At 38.0% G+C, this 14,067-nt stretch overlaps 1 protein-coding gene across 1 annotated transcript in view; it reads left to right on the top strand.

Annotated features, from left to right (window-relative positions):
- Positions 1 to 14,067, top strand: part of LOC127415451 (long-chain-fatty-acid--CoA ligase 6-like) — a 65,321-nt gene that overhangs the window by 18,084 nt on the left and 33,170 nt on the right. Inside the window, exons 2-11 of the mRNA XM_051654197.1 lie at positions 351 to 598; positions 2,806 to 2,920; positions 5,063 to 5,127; positions 5,273 to 5,374; positions 9,840 to 9,939; positions 10,144 to 10,322; positions 10,507 to 10,539; positions 10,801 to 10,852; positions 11,053 to 11,126; positions 11,625 to 11,702. Coding sequence (XP_051510157.1) covers positions 353 to 598; positions 2,806 to 2,920; positions 5,063 to 5,127; positions 5,273 to 5,374; positions 9,840 to 9,939; positions 10,144 to 10,322; positions 10,507 to 10,539; positions 10,801 to 10,852; positions 11,053 to 11,126; positions 11,625 to 11,702 — 1,044 coding nt within the window. The 5' untranslated portion in view covers positions 351 to 352. The remainder of the gene's footprint in view (positions 1 to 350; positions 599 to 2,805; positions 2,921 to 5,062; positions 5,128 to 5,272; positions 5,375 to 9,839; positions 9,940 to 10,143; positions 10,323 to 10,506; positions 10,540 to 10,800; positions 10,853 to 11,052; positions 11,127 to 11,624; positions 11,703 to 14,067) is intronic.

Below are 14,067 nucleotides of genomic sequence, written 5' to 3'. Positions count from 1 at the left end.
TGATAAGTATTTTAATCTATTGACCCTAGAGTCAATAAGGTTGAGCACCACTGATTTAAAACATTCAATAAGACATCAACGATCATTGTAGAAAGAATATTGTAGAGATTTTACAGACGGCTAGTAAATGTGTCTATAAAAGCAGTGATTGGTTGGGTCATTGTTTTAGAAAGTGTGGCATTCAAATGCCAATTTTACTCACTATGCATAACTGCATTCTCATCTTTTCTTTTTTTGGGGTAATTTAGAGAAATGTTTTTCAAAAGATTTCACTCTTATATCTTAATATTTATGGCAGTGAATCTTTCTCTCTCTCTCTCTTTCTCTCTCTCTCTCTCTCTCTCTCTCAGCTATGCAGTTTCAGAAGTGGTTACGTTCCCTTGGCTTCAGTGGAGGAGACGGGAAGTCTGAATTGGACAATATGAAGACCCTCCTCCCCTCTCTACCCTCATCCTTCTCTCTGTCCTCTCTTTCCCTCTCTTCATCCTCTCTCATAGGATTAGGAGCACTAGCCTCTCTCACAACCTATTGGCTGGTGACCCGACCTCGACCAATCCAGCCTCCCTGTGACCTGCAGGCCCAATCCATACCTCTACAGGTGAGCCCTACATTCTGACTATGTTTGAATTGAAATACTAGTGCACTGCTTACTGTACAGTATGTACTGTATTCTATCCTGCCAATGTCTTTTATGAAAATAGTATGTGGAACAGTATGCAACACTAAATGTTTTAAATAGTAGTTTGTAGGGATTGGCATTTAATGTAATTAAAAAATAAAATAATAAAAAGCATAAAGAAATGAGTAATCGATTGCTTGAAATGTAGAATTTAAGTACAGCCTTCACATTTTGAACCTGTTTTTCTCATGAAACAAATGAGCAATATTCATTAACAACAAGAGTTAGACTCAAAAATGAACAAAAAACTAAACAAATCAACAACAACAAAAAACAAAACAAAAAACATTTGCACTCACTCATAGAAACGTACTTACCAAGTCTTCTGATGCAATACAGTCACTTTAAATAATGGCAGAATTTTCTTTTTGGGAAAACTAATGGCAAGATTTAGGTGAGAGAAGCAGTTTCAATTTCGTCCACGGCAGGCAAAGGCACAAAGGAAAATCAAATTGCAATATTCAAGTAGTGTTTTATTAGTCTAATATTTAAAGCTGAATGAGTATGGAAGCCGTGGAGTGCCAATTAAAAAAGAATGATGAAATAAATGATCAATCTATTCATTTGAAAATAAAAATGTGGATAATTTTTTTTTTAAATGGACAAATAAAAAGACACATTTACATTTGTTTATTAAATTCATGTTTAAAGATGTAATTATATTTAACAATAAAATAGCAAATTTTTAAAAGTCATTTTTAAATGCACCTTTAAATTGTGTTTTAAAAAAGCATTTGGCAATTGCTTTTCTTCGTCTATTTGCCAATGGCATTTTACTTTGGCTTTTCTTTATCCATTTGACAATCGAGTTTAAAAATGCGATGGTTGACACGTGGGAGCAACCAATGAACTTTCGACTTTAGGCACACACCCTCTCCCACATCCCACTCAAAGGAAATGTAAGATGGCCTGTCAAATTACATATGACATTACTTTATGACCGCTCTTTCTGCCATTTTTGTGAACAAACCCCATATACTGAAACTGGATCGTCCACAACCACTGGGATTCGATAAAACTTAACTAAACTGTTGCTGTTTATATAGCTTGATAAAGTGATGCTGCTGTTTGCTTACACAGCCAGAAATTGTTTTCTTTCAATAAAAGTTATATTTTAAAGCCCCATTCACACCGCCAGTGACTTTGTGGCTTGGTGTCGCTAGACTCTGCGATCTGTGTTGCTAGTGGGCGTTCCTACTGTTTGTCGCTGTAAAGATATTGGAGGACTGATAATGGATGAGACTTAATACTGGTATAATTAAGATATCATTACAACTTGACAAGGAATCAGTTCTCTTTTGTCTTTAAAAATGTACATTCTGCAGTGTAGGGTGTTTTATAAAACGTGCAGCAGTGTTCAGTGCATTAAATCATTAACAAGATGGTCGATCTATCAATATAAATCATTAACAAGTTGCTCAATCTATCATGAATGAATGAATAAAACTCAGCAGACCGTTTCTGACATGCTTTTCCATGCATCATTGTTTTATTATATCCATGCATGTGGTTGCAGACAAATTATATAGAACAGTAAATCTCTCACAACCCTGAAACTTCTCTATCTTGCCTGCACTCGTCTCCAGTCTACAGATAAGATTTTATAGAATTTACTACTAAACTGAGTGTACTACTGGAACTCCAAATTAAAATGTAGCTTACTCTGTGGAGTTTTACTTGTAAACAAACAAGTTTAAATTAATTCTTGAGGTCTAACAAACATATGGAATGCATTTCCTTCTACATTAATGATATGAAATGTACATTGTGGTAAATAGCCATATCCAACGATATGAAAAAAAATATTGTCATTATATTTTTGGCTATATTGCCCAAGCCTAGTATACAGTATTTATTGTAATGTGCACTTTTACAGAGGAGGATGGGCTTCCCAAGCTGAGTCTGATTCCTCACAAGGCTTCTACTTATTCATATTAAGATGTTTTATTTCCTTGCCACAATAGCTTTTGGCTTGCTCATTGGCAGCATTGGCACAGTATTTTTCCCACAATACAATATGTATTTTGAAAAGCACTATACAAAGCAACTGACTTGACTTAATTACCACATAAGATACACGGTTTACAGTGTATTGAAAGTGTGTGTGTTTGTTTGTTTGTTTCCAGGGAGACCACAGCTGTAGGCGATCAGCCTTACTAAAGGATGACAATCTACTGGAGTTTTACTATGAGGACACAAAGACATCTTACGACATGTTCCAGAGAGGACTCAGAATAGCAGGTCTGTGTGAATCAAACTGCTGCTAAACAGACATTCAAACACAAGTTTTGCACCATTATTTTTCCTTGATAACTTGAAAACAAATTCTATACGTACAGTGGCAAGAAAAAGTATGTGAACTCTTTGTAATTACCTGGTTTTCTGCATTAATTGGTCATTAAATGTGATCTCATCTTCATCAAAGTCACAAGTATAGACAAGCACAATATGCTTAAACTAACAACACATAATAAAAATCATTCATATCTTTATTGAACACATCCCATTAAACATTCACAGTGCTGTGGAAAAAGAAAGTGAACCCTTGGATTTAATAACTGGTCAATCCTCCTTTGGCAGCAATAACCTCAACCAGGTGTTTCTGGTAATTGCGGATTAGACCTGTACAATGTTCAGATGGAATTTTGGACCATTCTTCTTTACAGAACTGCTTCAACTCAGCCATATTCTTAGGATGTGTGAACGTCTCTCTTGAGGTTTTTCCATAGCATCTCTATTGGATTAAGATCTGGGCTCTGACTGGGCCACTCCAAAAGGTGGATTTTCTTTTTTTGAAGCCATTTTGTAGTGGATTTACTTCGATGTTAAGGGTCATTGTCCTGCTGCATCACCAAACTTCTGCTGAGCTTCAGCTGTCGCACAACAATCATGACATTATCCTGTTGGATATCTTGAAAAACTTGGGAATCATTTTTCCCTCTGATGGCAAGCGGTTGAGGCCCTGAAGCAGCAAAGCAGCCCCAAGTTATGATGCTCAACGGTGAAATACGGTATTTCACCGTTGGGATGATGTTTTTATGTTGGTATGCGGTGCCCTTTTTATGCCATACGTAGTGCTGCGTGTTTTCCCAAACAATTCAACCTTAATTTTATCAGTCCACAAAATGTTCTCCCAGTAGTGTTTGGCAAACTTCTGGCATGCAGCAATGTTTTTGTTGGAAAGCAGCAGCTTCCTTCGTGGTGTTCTGCCATGGACACCATGGCTGTTTAATATTTTACGTATAGTAGACTCATGAACAGAGATGTTAACCAGTTCCAATGATTCCTTCAAGTCTTAAGCTGGATCTTTTTCACCTCATTGAGCATTCTGCCATGTACCCTTTGGGAGAGTCGCCACATTACTAAATCTTCTCCATTTACAGACAGTTTGTCTATATGTGGACAGATGAAAATCTAAGCACTTCAAGAAAACTTTGTAACCCTTTCCAGCATTAAGAAAAGCAACAATTCTTGATCGTAGGTCTTCTGAGATCTCTTTTTTGTGAGGCATGGTCCATGTCAGCAGATGCCACTTGTGAATAGCAAATTCTAATTGTTTGAGTGCTTTTTATAAGTTAAAGTAGCTCTAACCCACACCTCCAATCTTGTTTTATTAATTGGATGCCAGGCTTGCCAACTCCTGACTCTAAATAGCTTTTTTTGCCATCTTTAGCCTAGGGGTTCACTTACTTTATCCACAGCACTCAAAGTTTAATTGGATGTGTTCAATAAAGACATGAAATATTTTTAATTGTTTGTGTGTTGTTAGCTTAAGCACATTGTCTTTTGTCTAAACTTGTGACTTTAATGAAGATGAGATCACATTTTATGACCAGTTAATGCAGAAAACCAGCTAATTCCAAAGGGTTCACATACATATTCTTGCCACTGTATATAGCTGAAAGTCACTATTGTAATAGTTTATTGTAATAGTAAAGTCAGTGAAACCTACAGTAGATAAATTCAATGCCTCGCTATTTTGTCTTTTCATTTACTGCAGTGCACTTCAAGGCATTCTTGGATCAATAGTGCTTTTAAGTAGCTTCCTTCAGTAAATGGATTTTGCACTAGTTTCTTGTTCGATTGTTTGTGTTTGTCAGAATGTATGAAACATCGATGGCGTCCATGATAACTTTTAAATAAAACTGATTTTAGAGCAGCAGGTACACAATGAGTAAGTGATAATGTACAGTTAGGTGGTCACTGACCCTGGCAAAGTGATCAGGACCCCGACACAAAGTGCAGCCATGCAGGAAATTGGTGGCATGGGGCAGTGGTCAATAATATAGTTTGGCGGTCTTTATACAATCATATTTGACAGCAAAATCCTGAGATTAAATAACCAGCCGGGTAATAACCATCAATATTTACTTTGCTGTCAAGGAGATGGGCCGTGTCTTGGATTTAGGAAACCAGGAGAGCCCTATCAGTGGATCTCCTACACTGAGGTGAGAGCATTGCATGTTATAACACTTTTACAACTGTATAATAATTGTGAATTAACCTAACCAAAGTGATTTCAATTAACCAAACATGATTGTCCTCTTGTTCTGGTTTTATATGTGGTCTATTGGGACAATGACTCTGTTACAGGTAGCAGGAAGGGCTCAGGTGTTGGGATCAGGTTTGCTGGCAAAGGGTTGCAAACCAAACCCACAGCAGTTTGTGGGTATATTTGCCCAGAACAGACCGGAGGTATACACCACCATACATTCATCACAATTCATTCACCTTCATTACCTTCCAGTTAACACAATAGCCCATTGTTTACTTTCAACATTGGCAGCTGCCCTTTAAGGCAGTGTCCTAACTCACAGTAAATATAAGGTGCTACAAAGAAAAAGCCACTTTTGTAACAGAAAAACAAAAAGAAAAGGTTAGAGTGGGCAAAGAAACACAGTCATTGGACAACAGATAATTGGAAAAGAGTGTTATGGATCTTAACCCCATTGAGCTTTTGTGGGATCAGCTAGACTGTATGGTGCGTGAGAAGTGCCCGACAAGACAGCCACATCTATGGCAAGTGCTACAGGAAGCATGGGGTGAAATGTCACCCGAGTATCTGGACAAACTGACAGCTAGAATGCCAAGGATCTGCAAAGCCGTCATTGCTGCACATGGAGGATTTTTTGATGAGAACTCTTTGAAGTAGCTTAAGAAGTTCAGTCACTTATTATGAAGTGGAAAATTCAGGGATCACTTGATACCAAGCCAAGGTCAGGTAGACCAAGAAAGATTTCAGCCACAACTGCCAGAAGAAGTGTTCGGGATACAAAGAAAAACCCACAGGTAACCTCAGGAGAAATACAGGCTGCTCTGGAAAAAGATGGTGTGATTGTTTCAAGGAGCACAATACGACGATACTTGAACAAATATGAGCTGCATGGTCGAGTTGCCAGAAAGAAGCCTTTACTGCACCAATGCCACAAAAAAAGCCTGGTTACAGTATGCCCGACAACACCTAGACACGCATCACAGCTTCTGGAACACTGCAATTTGGAGTGATGAGACCAAAATAGAGCTTTATTGTCACAACCATAAGCGCTATGTTTGGAGAGGGGTCAACAAGGACTATAGTGAAAAGAATACCATCCCAACTGTGAAGCATGTTGGCGGCTCACTGATGTTTTGGGGGTGTGTGAGCTCTAAAGGCACGGGGAATCTTGTGAAAAATGATGGCAAGATGAATGCAGCATGTTATCAGAAAATACTGGCAGACAGTTTGCATTCTTCTGCATGAAAGCTGCGCATGGGACGCTCTTGGACTTTCCAGCATGACAATGACCCTAAGCACAAGGCCAAGTTGACCCTCCAGTGGTTACAGCAGAAAAAGGTGAAGGTTCTGGAGTGGCCATCACAGTCTCCTGACCCTAATATCATCGAGCCACTCTGGGGAGATCTCAAACATGCGGTTCATGCAAGACAACCAAAGACTTTGCATGACCTGGAGGCATTTTGCCAAGACGAATGGGCAGCTATACCACCTGCAAGAATTTGGGGCCTCATAGACAACTACAGTGCATCCGGAAAGTATTCACAGCGCTTCACTTTTTCCACATTTTGTTATGTTACAGCCTTATTCCAAAATGGATTAAATTCATTATTTTCCTCAATTCTACAAACAATACCCCATAATGACAATATGAAAGAAGTTTGTTTGAAATCTTTGCAAATGTATTAAAAATAAAAAAACGAAAAAAATCACATGTACATAAGTATTCACAGCCTTTGCTCAATACTTTGTTGAAGCACCTTTGGCACCAATTACAGCCTCAAGTATTTTTGAGTATGATGCTACAATTTTGGCGCAACATTTTTGGGCAGTTTCTCCCATTCTTCTTTGCAGGACCTCTCAAGCAACATCAGGTTGGATGGGGAGTGTCGGTGCACAGTCATTTGCAGATCTCTCCAGAGATGTTCTATCGGGTTCAAGTCTGGGCTCTGGCTCAGCCACTCCTTTGTTATCTTGGCTGTGTGCTTAGGGTCATTGTCCTGTTGGAAGATGAACCTTCATCCCAGTCTGAGGTCCAGAGCGCTCTGGAGCAGGTTTTCATCAAGGATGTCTCTGTACATTGCTGCATTCATCTTTCCCTCGTTCCTGACTAGTCTCTCAGTTCCTGCCGCTGAAAAACATCCCCACAGCATGATGCTGCCACCACCATGCTTCACTGTAGGGATGGTATTGGCCAGGTGATGAGTGGTGCCTGGTTTCCTCCAGACATGACGCTTGCCATTCAGGCCAAAGAGTTCAATCTTTGTTTCTCATGGTCTGAGAGTCCTTCAGGTGCCTTTTAGCAAACTCCAGGCGGGCTGTCATGTGCCTTTTACTGGGGAATGGCTTCCGTCTGGCCACTCTACCATACAGGCCTGATTGGTGGAGTGCTGCAAAGATGGTTGTTCTTCTGGAAGGTTCTCCTCTCTCCACAGAGAAACGCTGGAGCTCTGTCAGAGTGACCATCGGGTTCTTGGTCACCACCCTGACTAAGGCCCTTCTCCCCCAATCGCTCAGTTTGGCCGGGCGGCCAGCTCTAGGAAGAGTCCTGGTGGTTCCAAACTTCTTCCATTTACGGATGATGGAGGCCACTGTGCTCATTGGGACCTTCAATGCTGCAGAAATTTTTCTGTACCCTTCCCCAAATCTGTGCCTTGATACAATCCTGTCTCAGAGGTCTACAGACCATTCCTTGGACTTCATGGCTTGGTTTGTGCTCTGACATGCACTGTTAACTGTGGGACCTTATATAGACAGGTGTGTGCCTTTCCAAATCATGTCCAATCAACTGAATTTACCACAGGTGGACTCCAATCAAGTTGTAGAAACATCTCAAGGATGATAGGTGGAAACAGGATGCACCTGAGCTCAATTTTGAGTGTCATGGCAAAGGCTGTGAATACTTATGTACATGTGATTTATTTATTTTTTTTAATAAATTTGCAAAGATTTCAAACAAACTTCTTTCACGTTGTCATTATGGGGTATTGTTTGTAGAATTTTGAGGAAAATAATGAATTTAATCCATTTTGGAATAAGGCTGTAACATAACAAAATGTGGAAAAAGTGAAGCGCTGTGAATACTTCCGGATGCACTGTATTACAAAAGACTGCACGCTGTCATTGATGCTAAAGGGGGCAATACACAGTATTAAGAACTAAGGGTATGCAGACTTTTGAACAGTGGTCATTTCATTGTATTGTATTTTCTTTGTTGCCATGTTTTGTTTTATGATTGTGCCATTCTGTTATAACCTACAGTTGAATATGAACCCATAAGAAATAAAATGTTTTCTTTAAAAATGGTACATATATTACCAATTCTCCAAGGGTATGCAAACTTTTGAGCACAACTGTATATATGTATGTATGTATATGTATATATGTGTGTGTGTGTGTGTGTGTGTGTGTGTGTGTGTGTATATATATATATATATATATATATATACAGTGACAATGATCCAAAGCACATATCCAAATCAACAAAACAATGCCTTCAGCAAAAAAAGATTAATGTTTTGGAATGGCCCAGCCAGAGCCCAGACCTGAATCTTATAGAAAATCTGTGGGGGGACCTGAAGAGGGCCATACACAGGAGATGCCCTCACAATTTGACAGATCTGGAAGTTTTTTGCAAAGAAGAGTGGAAAAATATTCCCAAGTCAAGATGTGCCAAGCTAATAGACTCTTATCCAAACAGACCGAGTGCTGTAATAAAATCAAAGGGTGCTTCAATTAAGTATTAGTTCAGGGATGTGCACACTTATGCAGTTAGGTTATTCTAAGTTTTTATTTATTTATTTTTTCTCTCTCAAATGTGTCACTTTGGTTTTCAGTAGCATTGCATAGGTTGTAATTTTTTACATTTAAAGGTGCAAAAATTCTGATATGATTTATCTTTGTTTAATTTTTTACATCACAAAAGCCTGCTGTTTTAACAGGGGTGTGTAGACTTTTTATATCAACTGTAGCTTATATATATAAGCTAATAATCAATTATAATAAATTATAAATATCAATGAAAAATAAGTTTAAATCTTGAAATTTTGTCTTATATATGTGAAACTTGGCCAAGATTAATAAGGTAAAACTGTTTCTTTACACCTATATTATCAAAGCCAAACAGCACATATTCCCAACATAATGAAAACTGAGAATACAGTAAGCACAAAATATACATAGCACACAAAAATATTTGATGTAGTAATAGATTTTTAGATATTTTCCTCAACTTTTTACTGAGCTTTTGCAAAACATTCTGGGCTTTTCTTAAACATTAGTGTAAGATGTGATGCAGCCTTGGATTTTCCAAGATGAAGTATTTTATCTTATACCACAGCATATTTTTGCTGCCTATGTTAGGAACAGCTTTCGCTTTGAGAGTGCGCTTATGATGCTTAAACATGTTGCCTAGGTAGACTGCTCACTAGGGTTTGGATCAGTGCTAAAGTCAAAATATGTTTAAGAGCATATTAGTTTTTGAAGCATTTAAAACTCACACATTAAATCTGGTCAGTACACACCCAGATATACTGTTCTTTTATGATTAAGGTAATTTGGCTTAGGGTTTGTAATATTTCGTCATGAATTTGAATTATCACTTTTTGTATGTGTAAACAATGTTCCTAAATTCTTCTTGTTATATTTGTCTCCCCCTGCTGGCTGAAGTGGGTCATTGCAGAGCTGGCCTGCTACACATTCTCTATGGCAGTGGTGCCTCTGTATGATACACTGGGATTAGAGGCCATAGTTCATATCCTTAATCTGGGTGAGTGACACATGACCTCATATTTGCATAATATCTTAAAAGATGCATCTTCATGTAATTTTCTACTGGAAATAACACTATTTCTGAAACTAAATTGGCTAAAAATGCTGCACTCGATTGCTTTGAAAATATTTTGAAGTTTCAGTCTTAATAGGACTTTTGATACTTACCATCCTCTCTCTCTCTCTCTCTCTCTGTGTCTAGCGGAGATCTCTTTGGTGATCTGTGATAAGGAGGACAAGGCAGAATCTCTGTTAAAGAATAAGGAGAAAGGAGTGACTCCCACCCTCTCCTGTCTGGTGCTCTTTAACCCTTTCAGCGCTGCTCTGCTGGAGAGAGGGAGGAAGTGCGGTGTGGAGATACTGCAACTCTCACAGATCATGGTCAGGAACAGCATTTAATGCAGTGACTGCAATGACACAAAATCTCAAGTTGAATAACCTCAAGTCATAAATGTCTTCATATCAATAAAAATAAAAGTTACATGTTACTAAATGATATATTTGGCCTGCTTCCCGAGACAGCTGCACTTGAGCTGAGCTAAGACTTTGTTTGTGTGTATTGCAGGATCTGGGACGAGAGAATATACAGTTACCTGTGGTAATATGACATCTGAATGTCCATATTCATAATTGCCTGTAGAGTTGTATGCTCATACCACATGTCTTGTTGAAATGCTACATCTTAAAATGCATCTATCAAATTATACCTAGTGTTGACTCACACTTTTTGGATGGTAAAGTGAGCTGAAAATATGACTGCTCTTTTTCTTTTTAGAGACTGATTGATTTTAAAGCAAATATATTGTGAGGGACAACACAAATTAAAAGGTTCTCATGTTGTGTTTGTTTTTGGCTTCAGCCTCCTCAGCCCCAGGATTTGGCAGTTGTGTGTTTCACTAGTGGAACCACAGGTAAACCTTGCTTACTCTTGATCCTTTTTTGCTCTAGTGTAAGATAGACTAAGCCAAATTAAGTTTTGTTGTATTATGCAGTTGTATTTTCTTTAATAGTATTAAAACCTAAATAATTGAAACCTTCATAGGCTATGAATAGCCTATATTTGTGACTGATAGTTGTATTCAAATGTGGTTACTATATCATTGTTGTTCAGGAAAGCCAAAAGGAGCCATGATCACTCACGGCAACATCGCCTCCAACACCTCCTCTGTCATCAAGATCCTGGAGGTCAGTTTATCCATTCATTTTCATTCCTTTATGCCTCCTTTATATGTCTTGTTCTCCCTCTCCAGAACTTTACCACTCAGACCTTTCATCTTCTGTTCATATTCTCTTCCTTCTGTTTCTTGTTTTACCTTGGTAAGAGATCTTAAGACATCTTTCTCTTTCAAATTCTGTTAATTTAATACTTTGTTTACTGTGGAAATTCATGGATACCTCTCACATATTTCTTAATGTCTCTTTGACAGTATATCATCAGTAGGGACACCTACAATTGTCCTAAGATAAATTAACACTTCTAACATAATGTTGATTAATTCATGTGTTGATTCAGGTCAAACTAGAGTAAACTAGAGAGTTCAAACTAGATAGTATCAGAGTGGGTACATTGTAGGAACAGGTCTGTTCACTGATACTTTTGTTATCAAATACAATGAGACTTTTACAGTAATAAGTGATTGCCTTGATTCTGATTTGTAATTAGTCAAAATGTTCTTGTGGCAGGGCTTCTTTGTGATTCGTCAAGAGGACGTGTCAATTTCCTACCTGCCACTTGCCCACATGTTTGAGCGCATGATCCAGGTAACCCCACACCTTTTTGAGATTTTAATTCCTGTTCTGCTCCTTTTGGCCCTTTTACACATGATAGTAAAAAGGAATAGTCCACTTACTGTTTATAGTCCATTTTTGTTTTGCTTATAACTTTCGAACCCCTAGAAAAAACTATATAAAATATATTACGCAGGAGGATAACTTGTCCTCAGTTTGTCCATAAGTCTTGGAGGTCCAGATTTTATGAACTAGACCTTACATTTACAGTGCAATGCCATATAAGCACAGGTAAACCATGGATGGCTCTTCATTACTGTGATTAGATCAATGTAGCTAGACTTTCTGAAAAAGTAAAAATAAAATAATTGTAGTATATTGTTAAAGTAATAGCCTAAACACATTTTAAAACTTGCACAATTGTTAAAATAGATTTTTAACTATAACATGTTTTGTCAAAATACCACAGTTACTGTTACTATTGTAAAATCGTGATATATTTTAGTAAAAGGTTGAAGATGTGTAATTAGAAAAACCTTTATTTTGGCGCATGCACAGTGTTGTCTCTTTTCCTCATCAGTGTTGTTTATAATGTCAGGGCTGTCTAACTGTTTAAGAGGTTTGATTTCCTCCATAGCTCTTTAAACTAGAACATTTTCACAAGAATTCAGTTGGGTGTCATCAGTGTTGTGGTCTGCGCCGCAAGATCTAGGGAAGCCCGCTTGACGTGCAGAGATACAAAACAGAGCAGATCATTGGCGCGAGTGGTTCTGTTATGGCTCGCGCGACACTTGTCGGAAAATCAGGCTTTAATCGCATTGTGTTTTTGCAGAAATATTTAAAAAAGAACCTTGGCATTGTTCTTTCCCTGCTGTCCATGACCCAATCTGAACAGACCTGCCAGTTGAGAAACACTGATTTAAATCTCCGCCCACTAGATTGGCTATTATTTTGTATTTTTCGTAACTCTTCCTACAAATGGTGAATCCAATATTCACCAGAGTTGGCCCTAAATTATCTTCAGGTCAAACCGCATAGCAGGTTTCACATGAAATTTTGAGTTTTATGGGCATTTTTCAAAGTAGTTTGGTGTACATGCTGCCATTTTTTGGTGTTGGTCCTATAACTCTTTATCTCTAGTGTATAATATACCTCTTATATTTCCATTGGGTCACGTTGTATGTTAAATTAAAGTCAGTGTCACACTAAAAAACTCTAAGTAGATGTCACACCTACTGACTTTTTTTTGCTGAAATATCACCCTCCTCTGTCAGAGGGGGCAATGCACCATTTTGGATGCAAATCAATGTAAAGCTTGTTGAAATAAAAACAGCAGCACTGCAGAAATGTAAAAATAAATTGTAGTGGGTTATGATGCATATCATGGAGTGACATTGTCTTGTCCTTTTGGTGCTCACCTTTAAAAGGATATGTTCAGCTTCATTGAGCGATAGATTGACTGTTCGCTTTATTTTCTCGTCATTTAAGTTTAGTAATGCTTAAGAAAGTTTAAAAATGCTCTGTTACAAAATCACTATGGATAACAATCTCTGTTTGCCATAAGTGCCTATGCAAAAATCGATTGGTACAGATCCGAGCTAAACAATGGCTTGTCAGTTCTTTAGCATGAGAAGGAGCTCATTGGTTTCTGCCGATGCCAGAAACTCTGCCCTTCTGACTTCTATCGATAATATCAAGCATGTTGGATATTATTGGAGTGTTGCAGGGCCATTAAATCAGCAGTTAGTTGAGTCATTAGGGCTGTTAATGCCTACCTGCTGAAAGACCTGGCTTTTGTTTGTTACTTGCTTTCAGTACGGTGCAATGGACCCTTTTTACAGACTGTGATGACCTGCCTTAATTTAACAATTATATTATCATAATAACACAAAGTATTAATAAAAAGAAAATGGGGTTGCAATGGGGTTTCAAATACAGCTGCTGAGAGAGTGACAGTAAATTTGATATCTTTGTTATCTGTAGTAATCCAGTTATCAAATTTTCTTTTCCTCCTTTAGAAAGTCTTGGAAAACAATAGTGGATAAATTATTTTGCTGTTGGAGCAACTTGGAACGCAAAAATAACATTTGCTCTGGTCTTCCATGTACCTTTGTACGCCAGTGGTGGTATTTACCCTGCAATAGCTTACTTCAGTGCTCCAAACCCGGAAAGGTGAAAAGGGTCCATTGGTACCTTAAAGGTGCACTCAGTAACTTTTGTCTTTGTATCATCTTGGACTTACACTGACACCTAGTGGCTTGGATGCAGCATCTGTTCAAATCGATAGTTTTCTGTTTCAAATGCCATTGTAGAAATTTATTATTCACTGTCAGCCATGATTACTTTAATCAATGAGTGAAAGTGTCAAATAACAGGACGGTAACTGAGATTAAGCGAG

This window comes from Myxocyprinus asiaticus, chromosome 24, assembly GCF_019703515.2.
Source record: "Myxocyprinus asiaticus isolate MX2 ecotype Aquarium Trade chromosome 24, UBuf_Myxa_2, whole genome shotgun sequence".
NCBI lineage: Eukaryota > Metazoa > Chordata > Actinopteri > Cypriniformes > Catostomidae > Myxocyprinus > Myxocyprinus asiaticus.
This window is presented reverse-complemented; position numbering and strand designations above follow the sequence as displayed.